The sequence below is a fragment of the Rhinopithecus roxellana genome, chromosome 6 (genome assembly GCF_007565055.1).
Source record: "Rhinopithecus roxellana isolate Shanxi Qingling chromosome 6, ASM756505v1, whole genome shotgun sequence".
NCBI lineage: Eukaryota > Metazoa > Chordata > Mammalia > Primates > Cercopithecidae > Rhinopithecus > Rhinopithecus roxellana.
In genome coordinates this window covers 66,023,121-66,039,865 of record NC_044554.1, presented here as the reverse complement: position 1 = coordinate 66,039,865, position 16,745 = coordinate 66,023,121, and the positions used below count along the sequence as shown (strand labels likewise).

At 44.4% G+C, this 16,745-nt stretch overlaps 1 protein-coding gene across 11 annotated transcripts in view; it reads right to left on the bottom strand.

The window, feature by feature from the left end:
• GRM8 (glutamate metabotropic receptor 8) overlaps positions 1-16,436 on the bottom strand; it is an 858,863-nt gene extending 842,427 nt beyond the window's left edge. For 2 of the 11 annotated variants that reach the window (XM_030933348.1, XM_030933344.1), the window contains exons 1-2: positions 16,295-16,436; positions 5,780-6,600 (exon numbers count right to left, since the gene is read on the bottom strand). In XM_030933348.1, coding sequence (XP_030789208.1) covers positions 5,780-6,289 — 510 coding nt within the window. In that variant the 5' untranslated portion in view covers positions 6,290-6,600; positions 16,295-16,436. Of the gene's footprint in view, positions 1-5,779; positions 6,601-11,691; positions 11,797-15,626; positions 15,873-16,294 lie in introns of those variants that run through there. The other 9 variants (XM_030933346.1, XM_030933352.1, XM_030933349.1 and 6 more) reach the window with 7 other exon arrangements.
• Positions 16,437-16,745: the final 309 nt, after the last annotated feature.

The following is a 16,745-nucleotide window of genomic DNA, read 5'->3' as shown; positions in this document are numbered from 1 at the left end:
CCAATTTTCATTATCTATTTGCCATCAAATGAGATTGAACATGAAATTTACCTCCTACTGAGTTTACTGACTGCACTCATTTATGAGTTCATCTCTAGATGAGCCCGGATATGGCAGATTTACCTTTTCAAAGTTTTGAAGCTAATAAAACACACTGTATGCACTAAAGAACTCAAAAACTGCTTGGCTTTATGGAAGTGGTTGCTACAATTGGTAGAGTGTCTTGGAAGAAAATGTATCTTCATAAACATAGCAGGGTAGGCGAAGACTGCCAGGGAAACAAGATGCTTCTCAGTATTTCATTGACTTCACATGAAGATCAATTTTAGCCATTTACAACCAGCACACTTCCCTATAGGGTGAAATTATCTAGCCCACCCACAAATGGATTTCTATTTAAAAGTCTCATTTGATTGCTTTGGGAAGGATACACTGCAGACTATCTAACCCCTATCCTTTAAGGGTAGAAAATTAACAACCCAGGTAAAATTAACTAGAAAAACAAAAGAGAGAGGAATTATATTTGACAGTGTCCTCTTATGACCCAATGTATCTTTGTGGACATTAATGTGAGTTACCTCCAGCATCAATGTGCTATTTTTAACTTAGAATATTCAGTCTTTGCTCAAAGTAAGACATATGATTAGTGTTTGGAGGAATCGATTTGCTTTAATTTAAAGGAGAGGAGTGGAAATGTTCTAGAATGGGGAAAAAATTTGAGCTCTTTATAAAACACAAATTTATGGGCTTCTCAAACATTTCCAAAGACCCTCTGCTTTTTAAATTCTTTCCAAACTACACAATCTCTTATGGGGACCTGGGCCCCTCTTTTCATTGGGTTATCTGCAATACAAAAGCCCCTGAGGTGTCATTTAGACCTCTGTATAGGATGGAGCTGTCCTGGGTCTGCTATTCTGCAGTTACATGTCACATTATCCTAATTGATACTTCTGTTATCTAAAGCCATTAACATGCTATATGAGTGAAGCAATCACCTAGGTCTGCTCTGCCTCATGTTAGCTGATATACGACGTGTGTGTGCACGTGTGTATGTGTGTGTGTGTGTTAGGGTACACTAGTGCATCTAAAAAGTTCAGATCATTAAATTCTTGTTCTGTAACTCTCAAATTTGCTTCCACTCCCAACACACCTGAGGGAAATGGGACACTCATCTCAATAAAAAATAGTTCCCAGAGAGGGGCTTGGGAGGCACACATCATTCACTGGATCCTGTCATTCAAAAACCCTCCCAGGTAGTTTTAATAATGCAGCCCATACCCCTTGTGGGTGAGGCAACAGCAGTATGAACCCCACCATACACTGAGGGTTGAATATCACTAATCTAGTAAAGCATTCAGTATCCTATGGACCTATGCCACATGGCATCTTCTGTTCCCAGGTTGTGTCCAGCTCCAGGCCCTTATTCAACCCTCTTCTGAAGTTAAAGAGGCTCATTTTGTTCCTTTGCTTCTAAGCTTGGATAAGAAGAGAAACAAAGATAGGATGATACCACTTCCCTCTAGATCAGATAAGCAGAGCCATCTGTATTCCAGCAGAGGCGGTGGCTATCCACTAAGTGCAGTCTCTGCTGGGGCTAAATGAACCTCCCCAGCTGATGCCGGCATCTCCTTTACAAAGACAAATCCCATTTCATTCCACAATTAGTGATCCTGAAGGAAATAAAATCCTCCTCTTACTTAAACATAGGCACACTAACATGCAGATAGCTGACAACACATAGATCTCTTGCATCAGGTTTTGATTAGGAGAACACTTGGGAATAGAAGGACTGGAAAGGTTGACACAGGAGGAGCAAGACTGAAGAAAGTGGTAAGTGGGGCTGCGTGGGAGACATTGTCTCCTTCACATTTTAGTCCAGGAAGATGCTGCAGATAAAATACATGGCCTTCCCAAAGTTGTCCAAAAAAAGAAAACAGACATTTAGGGATCACTTCCAAATATGGCCCAAATATTTTCCATAAAATTTTTAAACACATCACAACCATATTCTTAAAACCCCAATTTATGTTTATTGTTGAGCAGGACAGTGAGTAAGTTTATGAATTAAGACCCCGTTTGTATTCCTTATGATCAAGGTTCATTGCATGTCTTCAGTGGAGATGCTCTACCTTCTTCAACTCCATTATCTGGGAATAACTAGCAATACATTAATTTTTAGATTATTTATGGGCATATTTTTAGATTCTGTGGGTCTTTTGCTACCCTGAAAAGGCCTAAGCTTGAGAAAACTGTCATAAAACTTAATTTTACTCAAGTCATAGCCTTTGGAAAATTAGTATTTAAGAAAAGTATTATTTTTCAAAAAGGAGCTATATGCCAATCTCCAATGCATTAACTGCTAATCATTCCTCTGATAACTATTGTAATATTTCATGTCTGTACTAGCATATATGTATAAACAGAAGTCATCCATACATAGAGTGGACAATTTTCTGTGCCAATTGTTTTATAATTAATATTACAAATGGAGTGCTAGCTGAAAGTCACATAAAAATCAAAGTAAAGTAGCATAAGTTGCTATTATCTAATTCACATTCTTATGGTTTCAGAATCACCTGTAAGATGGGCTAGGCACCTACATCCTCTCACTGATGGACTTTTGAATTACAGACAAGTTTCAAGTCCAATAACTTGGTTAATAACTAGATTTGCTTCTGTAGGTTAAACGCTCACTCTGGGCCAGTGAACTGATCATGTTAGTCATGACGATTACCATAACAGCGCCCCCTCCTGGTGATAAGTGACCCACTCCCTGCACTTCAGTTAAGGGCGTCAAGAGCTGCCCTTTCATGTGTTGGTCCGTGTCTCAAGAGATGGCCTGGGGCATTGGACTCTGTCCAGAGGGTCAGTAGTAACCCTCTCACCCAGTCAGATGGGGTCCCTCCAGGATTACACAAGAAATTAAGAGAACGGCCGGGCGCGGTGGCTCAAGCCTGTAATCCCAGCACTTTGGGAGGCCGAGGCGGGCGGATCACGAGGTCAGGAGATCGAGACCATCCTGGCTAACACGGTGAAACCCCGTCTCTACTAAAAAAATACAAAAAACTAGCCGCGCGAGGTGGCGGGCGCCTGTAGTCCCAGCTACTCGGGAGGCTGAGGCAGGAGAATGGCGTAAACCCAGGAGGCGGAGTTTGCAGTGAGCTGAGATCTGGCCACTGCACTCCAGCCTGGGTGACAGAGCGAGACTCCTTCTCAAAAAAAAAAAAAAAAAAAGAAAAGAAAAGAAAAGAAAAGAAATTAAGAGAACTGACCAGTCAGTGAGGAAAGAATAGAGAAGAGAGAAGCCAGATGCCCGCTGCATAAAAACAAAACCCCCTCTTGCCTTCAAGTGGCCTGGAGTTTCCTTCAATAGCCCAAAATACCAAAGGACATGACCAGGTCCTGATGGAAGCCTTCCTGCATTTTCTCATTAAATATACCCAACAATCTAACAATCTTATTACTCCCATTTTGCAGATAAGCTGATTCTATGGCCAAAAAAAAAACAATGCAAACAAGCTTGGAAAACTTCATATGAACACTTTATCTCCTCCACCACACTCCTCAAATGCTTGCCCACTTTTGTCTGGGCACTAGGCTACAGGAAACAGCCAGGATTCACAGGAGTTACAGTGGTATTGGCAGGAACCCGAACTGGTTTATAAGGGGAGGGAAACCAAAAGGAGTAGATTCTTAGGAATCTTTTCCTCTCCTCTAAAAGTGATGTTTTTGAACCATAGCTGCTAAGTTAAACATAGAAAAGAGATGCCTTGGAGCAGGTGAGGAGGGAGTTCAAATCAGAGAGAAGAGTTATAGAAATGTCTGAGCTGGACACCACCCCAGAGCAGAAAATGCCACATGGCACAGAACTGGAGTAGCTGGGAGGAATCCTAGATCCCAAGATGTGGGAGGAAACCTGGAGAATTCTGGTTCCACATCTTGCCTCTAAGCAAGGAGTCCCTCTAAGAGAAATGGTAAACAACTGCCTAGTTTCCCTTGAAGGTTTCCAGAAATGGAGAACTAGAGCAACTCTGGCTATATGTCTTAATTGTGTCCTTCTCACTGTCAAGAGGTGCTTCTTAATGTCCTGCTCAAAAGTCTCCAGCACACCCTGAAGCCTGTTTGTGCCTCTTCAGTACTCCTTAGACACAGAGAGCTTCTGCTTAGCATCCTCCTTATTTGAGAAAATTTCATCTATCTGAAAATAGCCATTAAGTTGACTCACAGCATTTTCTCTTCTGAACTAGGGAAATCCATACAGAGGCTGCACAGCCACTCAAGGGGATGTTACAAAGAGGATTCCAGTGCCATGAGTGGGCCAGACTAGATGTGCCTCCAAGATATCTGCCAAGCCAGAAATCCTTTGATTCAATTCCTTTCATCGTTTGTGTGACATTTCCCATCACTTTGCTCACATTTGTCACAATACCTGTCATCTGCTCAATTTCTCCATATTCTTTTAATATTTCTAAATTTAATGTGCATAGGAATTTTTTTTTTTTTTTTTTTTTTTTTTTTGAGACGGCATCTTGCTTTGTCACCCAGGCTGGAGTGGAGTGGCACGATCTCAGCTCACTGCAACCTCTACCTCCCAGGTTCAAGCGATTCTCCGCCCTCAGCCTCCCAAGTAGCTGGGACTACAGGCATGTGCCACCACGCCCGGCTAATTTTTTGTATTTTTTTAGTAGAGACAGGGTTTCGCCATGTTAGCCAGGATGGTCTCAATCTCCTGACCTCATGATCTGCCCATCTTGGCCTCCCAAAGTGCTGGGATTACAGGCATGAGTCACTGCACCCAGCCAGGAACCATTTTTCACAATATAAAACAAAGGCTCATTAATTCAGATTAAGTTGAAAAATTCATGTCCCACTGAGTAAGAAACCAGAGTGAAAGTATTTTCAATTAAACAAATTATGTCTATTACAAAAGACTACATATTGGTTATTAATAAATAAAATGAGAAAGTTAATGAAAATGGTGAGTTAACAATAACTTTATTTTTACGGCACTTTATACTTTTCAAAGTATTTTTACATATATTATTCCATATTTCCAATTTTATTCAATATATAAATGCAACATATGGGTAATAGATCACCAAACCTAAATCAAAAAGTCGAATTTATCCTGCTAAATTTGAACTTTCAATGCAATAAGAATTATATATAATTATTCCAAGTCTGTATCAGAGCAGTCTGAATTAATGAGGTTCTGTTCTATTGTAGTTATAATAAGCCTGACAATTTTATGGCCATCTCATCTCCCAGTGTCACTCCCATCTACACATTAGTAATAAATACTGTTTCTTCATGAACAAACTTTTGTCATAACAGAGCATCCCACCTTAAAGAAGTTTCACCCAGTAAATTAAATAGCTCAAATACCACAGAAATGTTTTCCATGATAAATGTGCTAAGAGTTCATTATTCTCTTTTAAAATGCTTTGATTTAAAATGAGCCTAATAAGGAGGTTATCCCAAGATGACAAAGACCCAATATACCACAGAACTTTTCACCTTTCTCTTTGTTCAGGAAAAAAAAAAAAAAAAAAAAAAAAAAAAAAACAGAGTCAAAATTAATCCAGTTAATTGTAAATAATGGAACTAAACCAATACATGTAGAATGCCCCATACAAAATGCCCCATTTGAGGAACCTGGTGACACAGAAAGGGTCTATGAGCACCTTCACCATCTTCAATTTCTTCTTAAACCTGCAGTTGGAGACATAGCATTTCATTGTCCTTTCACAATGGTCAGAAAGACAATGCCTTTACCTACCTTAAAAAGTCTTAAAATGTTAGCAACCATGATGGACACGGAGCTTGCTGCAGCACCTATGACACCAGAAATCTTGTCAGGCTTGGTGAAAATGGGTGGATCTCCATTAGCACACTTCACATCCGAAGCGTCTTTCTCTATTAATGCCTGCACGAATGTTAGAGACTGCTCCAAAGCATAGGTGTCCCTAGAGCACGTGTCGAGGATGCGGACACCCAGAGTGATGTTGGAAAGGAGATCAGGGTCCTTGTTAATCTGGTCAATTGCATAAAGCATGGCCTCCAGTCTGTGAATCCCCTTTTCCTTCTTCAGTTCCCCACAAGGCACCCCTCTCTCTCCCTTTGCATGGACAGGGAAGAGACCCCCCAAAATAATGTCCCCATCCACCCGTATGGAATGGGCATACTCTTGGCTGTGAGTTCTTTGCATCATTGTGAGGATCCAGTAGAACTTGGCGGTCAAGAGGAAGAAACAAGGGCAAGAGGCTGATCGCTTTCCCTCGCATACCATTTTCTCCACAGGTGGTATTGCAATCCAAGACCCAAAGTTTATTCTTGCCACAGAAGAAGGGGGACCACCTGAGGCTGTACCTTCTGGAGGCTACCATCAGGGCCCATGGGGAAAAGGCTCTGTGGGCATCAGCAAGTTTTCTTGATTTGAATGTCACAGTGAGTTTCCATCAGACCCCTAAGGTTCAATTTTATTTCCTTATACGATCAACTTGCCTGGAATGGTGCAAAAATTAGAACATCTGAGGTTCTGATGTTGGGATGAGGTCAACAATTCATGTCCTTGAAATCAGCCTTGTAGCAGAATTACTCCTGGGAAGAGGGGAAAAAAGGGGGTTCAGTTCAGTGGGTCTACATGTTTCACATTCTGCAGCCCTGTTTATGCCAGCCTCTTAAAAAAAATCCCTATTCAGTAAGAAACTAATTCTTTTTGTCCCCCGTGATTCTGAACACCTGGCTGCACTGCATCTAAATAGGGAGATTGATGACACTTTTGGAGCAAGGGAAACAGAACAGTATTAGGAACTAGGTTGATTCTCCCAAGCCAGAAAGCATTTTTATTTATCATTTTATTTCAATAAACCTTATTTCCATGAAGGTAAAAATCCTGCAACTGATGGCACCATTTCTTTTCAAATCTGTTTTTTTTTGTGTGGGGGGGGGGGGGTTGTTTGTTTGTTTTGTTTTTTTGTTTTTGCAGCTATCTGAATTTAGCATTCTAATTTTGTCAACAAAATCATAATAAAATATTATTTTCTGCGATGTATTCAACAAGCCAGTCATCTGTTAATGCCTTTTATTTTTATTGCCTCAAATTACCCAGTAGGAAAAAAGTGATTATTCAATTACAAAAAGTGAGAGAAAGAAATCCACCCAAAGAGCTAAAAAATGTGTAAGTTTTGTAGCTTGTGAAAAAAATTAACATAGAAAGTCAGCTATTTCGTATAAATTGTCTTATTCTTCTCTGGTAAGAAAACAAAGACTTGAAAATGAAACACACAGGGAAGGTGACATGTGAAGATATTCCTATTACCATTGTCAGGGTTTCCAGTTAATTTGTCGGGGTGGGAGCAATGTGTATATTAACAGTTCTGAGGGAAACATGCCTTGATCCCAGAATCACTAGGAGCAAATCAGAGTTGGTGATCAAATGAAGAGCTGCTTAATTCTGTCTGACTCGGTGGGGAAAACAGTTATTTCATCGAGACTAGAAATAACTTGGAATGAAAGTGTCTATAGGCAAATCTACAAAGTTTTTTCCTACGGCCTTCACTCTTAATTCCATAAGACTTTTTTCAAATGACTTTCGAAGAGATGTGATTGAAAATGAGAACTGACTTAACACAGGGAATCTGAGAGTTGTAATGCACAGCTAATTAAGAGAATAAACAGCACCAATTTACTTTGGCAGGATGGTTAATCTAATGCTCATTTCTAACCTATTTATGTATGGGTTTGAAACCTGAAATTTGGACAGTTCTCCTGTACCCTAGCCAACCAACATCTGCTTGTATTTTCCATTCACTTGTTCAAGTTCCAGTTCATAAAATTTTCTTTTTATCTTTCTTGTCTCAAAAGGAAAGATGGTGCTTCCCTGGGGGATATGTGAACATATGCCCAAACGTCTTCGAAGAAAGCTGCACTTTTTGCACTTTCAGATTAGAAAAGAGGGCTCATAGCAGCCCACTGCCCCATATTTCTGAGCAAACACCTGGTAGCCTAGCCAGCCAATGGCCCACTCGGCTGAGATAGTTCTGTGCAGCCTAAGATAAGTATTCACTGCCTCCCGGCACATATTAAGCCTTAGATTTCCTACGTGCTGCCCCCAAAATACTTCATCCTTTCTGATTTTTCTCACCACTTAACTGTTAGTCCCTCACACTCGATTCTCCTAGCAGCTGCTTTTCCCTCAGAAAATCTGTAATTCAATAACAGCCTGACCTCGGGCATTCCACAAAAGGAAACACTCAGAAAGTCAACCTGACTTTCTAGATGAAACCATTTAAGTGATAGGCCATAAATTACACTGGCCACCCATTGAGAGAAATAAGATTGTGTTTTACAGTTTCACAAAGAAAACCAGTCACATGATAGTAAAACCTCATTAACTCCGATCACTAGTTGAGAATTTGAGACCAATTCCACGTGGCTGGGCTGACCCTTGTTCTGACAGTACAGACTAAATGAATAAATAAGGTGAAAAAGAAATGTCTAGGGGGAGTGGATGGGTCTTGATTTTCTCCAAAGGCCCGCCTTTCCTCTTTACACCAAGCTGTCCCCCAAGTACTTAAAACACTTTTGAGAATAAATGGCTTTCAATTATAGACGAACATACAAACAGCCCATCTGTTCATCACAATGCATCCTTACCTATCCATGTGGCATTAACCTAGTTCCAGTTGCTGTACAGTCCAGAAAGTAATAAAATTGAGTCGCTTTTAAAATTATTGGTGATTGCAATATTGTTTACTCTCTTTGGTATCTCATAGCTTTATTTGGAGCTTTGGAGCTTTAATTTTTAAAAAAAAGGTTGGGGGATGAATAGCAGTGAGGCAGGAATCAGTTTTGTTTAGTGGTTGAATGCACTGAAATGGTAAACGAGAGGTTCAGTTTTGGTTTCATTTCAGTTTCATTTATTGAACAGCTCACTTGAATTTTTGCTGGAGTTTCCATCTCTGGGTCATAGAATTAATTGCATGTAACCTCTCTGAAGCTTGTTTTTCTTGTCTTTAAAGGGGCGATAGAATCTGCCACACAGCGCACATGGAAAGCATAGTATCTGGCTCAGTAAACAGGAGTTATTGTTGCTAACTTAGTCTGTAATTCATTTTCTACTAGAGCAGAGCACCTCTTTCTGTATTTGCCCAGTTGGTGAGCTTTTACTGAATTTCGTTTGTCACTTTAAAAAATAAAATCAGAGCTACTTATAAAATATTTAAATCTTGCAGTTATTTTAAAATCTGATACACTGTCATAAAAATCAGACTCCACTGCCAGAAGGTTTAGTTTCCCCTTTTAAGAAACCTAAGGAAAAATGTGTTTGAAAGTTTGTGAGAAACTACATCAGTTAGATTTCATTGTACAATCTTAAATTACTTATCTTGCTCTTGTACAATTCTTGTGAGCTTTAGTCCAAACTCATCCTAGTTTGGTCTATGAGTTTTAAAGAAATCACAATCTTTCAGAGCTATAGATTCTAATACCTCTATCTTATGTTTTGTGTTTGATTTAAAGTATAAACAGCTCCTCTCTCAAACTGACCTGCCTCTGATATGTGGCAGAAGCCTGGCCCGTGCTGGACTGTTTCAAGGAGGTGTGAGGTCTAGACTCCCAAAACCAATCTCAGAGGGGAAGAAATCCTCTCAGCACTGTCTGGGCCCACAGGGAGGGGCCGTGCAACCCTTTGGGGAGGCTTAACTATGAACCCTCATAGCCCTTCCTGTGCACTCCCCCGCCTGCCCACCCTTACTTACAGGGCACATCATACATCATTGGGCCCTCCATGGGCAGTCCCCTGGCCTAAGGCTCCTGGGAGCAGGCACCCTGGCTGGACCCTAAGCCTGTGGCCCCCAAAATGTGCTCTGTTTCCTAAAAGGCCAGAAGGACAGCTCCTCACTGGCCAGAGCCCAGAATTCTGCTTTATTTTCTACACACCTTCTCTGTACCAGTGTCAAGTACCTAACACAGTATCTCCACAAATTTTCATACCCCAGGCTCTTGTACAAATGAGAAAAGAAGGCTCAGAGGGATTGAATATGGCCCCAGCCCCTGAGCTGGTGAGCTGATGAGTGGCAGTGCCACCAAAGTCATCTGTCCCAAAAGGTGGGTCTGTCATTGGAGAAAGCCCCCAGTGCTACAGGGACTCGCTGTGGCAGCACGAGAGAAGGGAACGGCCCTGCCCCTCCACTGCAATCTTTCAGAAAGGTGCACATCTTTGATGCTTAGCTCTGGAAGAACAATAATGTACTAATTAGGAAGGGACAATCTGGGGGCATTTCCAGGGAGGTGATTTCTGAATCTCTCAAAGGGCTGAGAAGATCCAATGCAGTTTGTCCAAACACTTCTGCTCCAAATGAGGTCTCCTGGTCACGTTGATGTCAATGAGAACACACCCACCAATGCATGCAGGGCCTCTCTGGGTCTGCCATCACGTCTTCCTTGGCCATTTAGCAGGTACGATTAGAATATGATAGTGTAAAATCCTCGCTGAGGAATACCATTATCCAAGAATTGTAATTTTTTTTCTCATAAAAAGGCCAAAGCAGCATTCGTAGGCTGCATTCCATCATTCCATTCAGCTCTTTTTTTTTTTTTTTTTTTGAGGCAGAGTCTCGCTCTGTCGCCCAGACTGGAGTGCAGTGGCCGGATCTCAGCTCACTGCAAGCTCCGCCTCCCGGGTTCACGCCATTCTCCTGCCTCAGCCTCCCGAGTACCTGGGACTACAGGCGCCCACCACCTCGCCCGGCTAGTTTTTTGTATTTTTTAGTAGAGACGGGGTTTCACCGTGTTAGCTAGGATGGTCTCGATCTCCTGACCTAGTGATCCTCCCGTCTCGGCCTCCCAAAGTGCTGGGATTACAGGCTTGAGCCACCACGCCCGGCCTCCATTCAGCTCTTTAACAGAAAGGTTAAGCTGAATATTCTCATCAATTCCTATGACTGCTCACACTTGCAGCTCTTTGGGTTGTTTTAGAAAATGCATCATATTTCTGTGTCATCTCCCATGCTGCAATATGTATGCATGTCTGTGGATTCTTGGTGGGGCAGAGTGAGGATGGGGCAGACAGAGCTTTCCCCTGGCAACAGAGGCCTGGAATCGGATCTTTGTCTGACAGTCACTGGCTGGTGACACTCCCAAGCACATAGAGGTGACATGTCCCCTCACCTCTATGTGCTTCCATTTCCTCATCTGTGAAATGAGTGAGATGGACCACATGATCTCTAAGGTGTCTTCCAGCTTCCTATTCCGAGATTTCTATTATTTCATAATAAGGGAATATGAGAGTATGCTCAAACATCAGAGCAAGGCTTTGCCAACTGAACACAATAACTGATTTTGTTTGCAAGTTGAGTGACTTTTTCATCAGTGAGAGGATTGTGAAAGCTCTTCTACACAAGCCAGCCTCATATTTAAAAAAATCTGATACAGGAGAAGCTCGACTTACTAAACAGATAAATTAGAAAGTAATTATTTGCATTACAAAAGAATTCACCACAGGTTTCCTTTAAATAGCTAAATCCCAGGCGTTTAAAAAAAATCTGATTTAAGAGAATTCAATTTGTGCCCTTATTTTTCCAATAACACAGCTATTACACAAAAAGACCATATTTAAAGTAATGAGAAGCTACTTTTTATAATATGTATCAGATAAGAAGAGAGAAAGTGGGTGACATCAACACTTACTGAATGCCTGCAGTGTGCCTGGAGCTGCAGACACATTATTTCATTTCCCTCTTAAAATACAACTATGAGGTTGGTATCACAGCCTCCATTCAAGATCTAAGGAACCTGAAAACAGAAAGATTATATGACTGTGTCTAAAGTCTCAGGCCAGGATTCAAATGCAGGACTGCCATTTTGTTCCTTCCCTTATTCCATGTCCCCTGGCCGGAGGCCATGCTGGATCTCAAACTAACTCTGATTTGATAATGAGGACTGTGAGTGGGATGTTCTAGAGTCCTAGGAGACACTGAATCTAGTCTTACTTCCCCCAGTACTCACTGTATAGCACTGAGCAAGTCACTTAACGAGATCTCAGTTTCTTTGTTTCTAAAATGGGGAATGATTCTCCCCCATCTCCCAGTTTGTGAAATCAAACAATATAATGTGTGTCGAAGTACTTTATAAACTGCCAAGTACTATAAGAATGCACAGGGATACTATTAGTTTAACAATCCATCCTAGAACTAAAATATGTTATTGGTGTATTGTACTTAGAAGATCTAAGAAAACCACTTTCTCATCATACTTGGGGCTAGTCAGACCTTAACAAGGGTCACAGCTCCAAAAAAGTCAACCCTGACAAGCCTATATGGAGAGCACAGAGCTTGAAGGAAAACTGGAAAGGATGCAAGAAGTCAGTGGAAGTACCATAACTGACCTGGAGAACTAAAGGTCATGGTCACTGAGCATCTAAATCGCTATTCTGAAGAAAGCGGTGACAAGATAATCTCCTGTTGTGAAAACAGGAGAACTGGAAACCTTCCTAAGTTGTAGGCAGAATATAATGCTTCTACTGCTGGGTCATGACCACTGGAAAAGTCAGCCAATAAATAGCCAGCAGCTTTCTAGCTTTAGGCATAACCCTGCCTGGAAAAGTATGAAATTGGCAACACATGTGTCCAACAATCTATACTCCTCTGAGGCCTCTCCTAGATCTTCCCACTTCTGCTCACCTCCTGCCCTGCCCTGCCCTGCCCTGCCCTGCCCTCCCCAGAACTAGGTCTCTTCCTTCCCTCAGTGCCTTTGTTCTTTCCTTACCTTGGCCCTCCCCAGGGAGTGAGTGGATTCATTAGCAGGTATCAAAGACTGAAGATGCATTACTGTCATCCCCAAATGGAACATCTGCATTCTCAAAATGATTCCTAGGAGAGCCATAATTTCTTTACCAAAGAAATATCACCATTAATAACGGTTAAGGCTGGCAATGTAACAAGCCAGAGCAGGGAGCTAGGAGTCAGGAGCCTCTCAATAGTACCTCTCAAATCACTCCAACAGCAATGCCCACCACTCAGAAAGGGTGTCCTGGGATGAGGCGATATTATGCTCAGAGTCCCTCCCAGTGAGTGGGTTTGTCACAATTTGTCAAAGTACCAAGAAGAAATGAAAATTAAAGAAAAAAAGAAGAAAGAGAGAAAGCCCAAATCTAAATTCCAATTCCCAGCAGAAAGAAAACCCTCTCTTGAAATGAAAACAATAAGCCAGCCAACTCTCAGCTCATAGCCTCTCCTGCGAACAACATGAAGTGGCCGTCCCTACTGAATGAACCACCTTTGTCAGTCTGGGGATGCCCAGGCAGAGTCTATCAAGAAAACAGCAAGTTTCCTGAACCTCCGCAAGCCAGCCAACTTGACAAGCATGCAGATGTGGACAGGTCTTGGCTGTGGCTCCACGAAGAGAGAAATTCAAGCAGCCTCTTCTTTTAAGACACTGTGACAGAGCAACTCCACTCCCCGCAACTAAAGCAAGGTCATCTTTATGATGGGCATTCTAACTACCTGAGGAAGGTGGTAGGAAGGAAACTCGGAAGGAAAAAAACATGTGTGTAGTGTGCTGTGCATCGTGCCCTGAAGACAATGGAACATTCATACACAAAGATTGGCACGCAATTGCCAATGTGAATGTCAGACGGGTTATTTGCTGCATAAATACCAATTAAACAAGCCCCGCAGCAGCTTCAACCTGCTCAGCCAACTTTGAAAAGAGCACATCTCTCCAGACCTCTAACTTTCCCCTGCACTTATTGGTGCTCAGCTCCTCCTTTTCTCTATTCCTTTCGGATGTAGATGTTTTTAGAATTATTCAAGCAGCCATAACTTTCGAAGGGTGCATAAGAGGGCAGAACTAGCTAGCACAATCCAAACAGAACAAATTGAGCCTAAATGACAGTGTAGAGAGCTGTGTTCTCAGTATCTTCTTCTTTATTCCGGGTCAATTGTCTCCTACAAAGCCTCCCGTCATCTATTTCTCCCCGCATCCCTTATTCAGAAGCAAGAATTCTCTATCTTAGACATGGTACAACCTGTAGTTGACTCTAAAATGGGAAAATAGCATTTTAAAAAATCTTGGTTCGTTTTCCCTGATGGAGAAAGCTTTTCTTTTCAAAATTATCAAGGCACACATTTTCAAGAACCAGAGAATGAATTGCACACAGCTGACTGTGCCTCCTACAGAGATCTTTCACGGTATTATTCACAAACAAGTGACCAAGGTAAACTAAAGTGGTTTCTGTAGCCATTTGCAATTATTGACAAACAATTTCATAACGGAAAATGGAAATTACAGGCAAGTGCAATAAGCTGTTTATCCACGATCTACCTGCTGGTGGCTCTTTTTCTCTATTTTTCTTTCAAGCAAAATACAAGCTATCATAGGAATGTATTTCTCCCGTTCATGATTTTTCTTGTATCTCCACCACCAACCCTGTTTTCCAGTTGTCAGTTGGCAGGATTTGTATTCAATCGCGGTAGTAGCCTGGACTCTAGTGTATTCTTGGGTGTTCCAGAGACTCCCGCACCTTCAGGTTTGTGGGAAAGGATCCCTCAAATGGCAAATTAGGCATTCCTTCCCGGGGGCGGGACTTGCGTAGGGGACTTAAGGATTTCTGCAACCGGCGAGGGGATCTGTTTTCACCCCCGCTATCCAGGGTGCGCAGAGACCCTCTGACCCCAGGCTTCTCAATTTGGGCCACGGGGGAAGTAATTCCCCAGGGAACCGCGGGGGTGCCGTTTTGCGCAACTGGGTGACTTGCGTGTCCCTCCGCATTTCATGTGCACCAAGGGAGCGCGTATCAGACGAAAGGAAATTTTTTTTTTCTTTTTTGGTGATTCTGTTATATTTTCACCAACTGTACGAAGCTCAAGGGATCTCCGAGCTTTCTAGCTGGGCAGATGGGCTTCGCGCTTGGCGTGGCTGAGCTGTCTATCTCTCTACCTCTGTTTCTATCTCTACCATAACAGCAGCCACTCAGCCCGCCCGGATCCCCTGTTTCCCCGCGCACATTCCTTTTTCTTCTCAGTTCCTTGGGCTGTTGAAGCCGGGCTCTGGGGTGGATAGAGACTAGGGCCGTGGGGGGAGTGCCAGGCTACTCTTGCCTTTCCCGCGCCCCGGGGCATTCCGGCGCCGCCCCAGTGCCGCCGCGCGCTGGGAGTGCAGCCTGCGCCCCCGCAGCACCTGGCCGCCCAAGTGCCCACGCCCCGCCCCGCACTGGGCCGCCCGAAACTGGGGCCGCGCCGGGTGCGAGAGCTGCCGAGGAGCTATTGGGGCGCGTTAGCTTTTGCTTTTTAAACAAGATCCCCGAGACCTTTTCTCCATCCCCCAACCCCCAACAGGACACGGAACTCCGGCGTTTCCCGAAAGCCACAAAAGAGAGGCACGGAAATCCCAAGCTCGCGGTGCTAACTCGGAGAACGCAAACTCTAGACAGAGCGTGCGCCGTGCGGGGATGCGGGTGTCTAGGACTCCGAAGCCCCCGGCTTCCCCCGCGACCCCCATCCTCCCTAGATCCGGGTTAGACATCCATCCAGCCCACGCTCAGACGGCGGGGGTATTACCCCGACTCATCCTGGAAGCCGCTAACTTCGGAAATCCCTCCCGTTAGGTTCGCGAAACGAAGGTACCTCGTCATCTCGGCGGGGCAAGTCCAGATTCCACCAGGGCAGGTCCGGGAGGTCACCCGGGGCAGGCGATCCGAGGCAGAGCGCTTTAAAATCCTGCCGCCGCACGCCCCGTCAGAGCGCCGAGCGCGCCTGCCCCTTTCCCGTCACCCTTCAGTCTCCCATTCGCCGACTAAACTTTTGGGGGATCACACCTCCAAGCCTTGGGAGTTCCGGATGAAGTCTCCCTCTTTTCTGAACCTCTTTACTGTAATGTAATCACGGGCAGACAAGAGGGGTGGCTGCCTTGTTCTTTGCAACGTAAAATCAACAGACACCCAATCAAGCTCCAATGCCCGGCCAGCCCCTCGCCCCCTGGTGCCCACTCTCCCTCTCCCCCCATTCCCGTCACCTCCGCCCGCCAGTTCTCTCACAGACTACAGGCGTGCAGGGCCATCTACTTGTGCTCAGGAAAAGCAAATCACTAGAGTGATCTGGGAAGGAATGGTGCACCTGGCTGTCCGCTGAACGGTTTTAGGGAAGAAAACGGAAAGGGGAATAAAACGGGGGGATTCTCCTTTTCCAACAAGCAGGGCGTTTCGGGGAAGTTTGGGGGCCGGGGGCTTTTTGTCCCGTGGTTCCGCACTTGCTTTGCTTGGAGCAGCTTTCTGCTGCCGGGCGGCGAGTCTTACCCTGCTCCCCGCAGAGGGCGCGGTGAGGAAGCCCGCCGGGGGCCCGCAGCTCCATGTCAGCGCCGCCGCCGCCTCCGCCGCCGCGTGAGGCGAGCACAGCGGCCGCACTTGTAGCTGATCTCCGAGCTGAGGGGGCTGAGCTGGCCGAGCCGGCGCCAAGTCTCTTCCATGTGAATAACAAATACTCCCACCGGCGGCCGCGATTGGTCTGCGCCCGGCGCCTCCCGATCCTCCGCCCGCGGCCATTCACCCCGCGCGGCGCGGGGAGCCGCGGCCGGGATCGCGCCCGGGATCGCCAATCGCTTCGCGCCAACCAGTCACCTCGGGAAGCAAGAGGAGGAACCCCCGAGGGGCGGGAGCTTCTGGATTTCGGTGTCACCCAGCGACCCTGGCGAGGGCAGGGAGGGGGACCCTCGGCCCGCGGATCCCCCTCCGCGCTTCAGCACGAAGC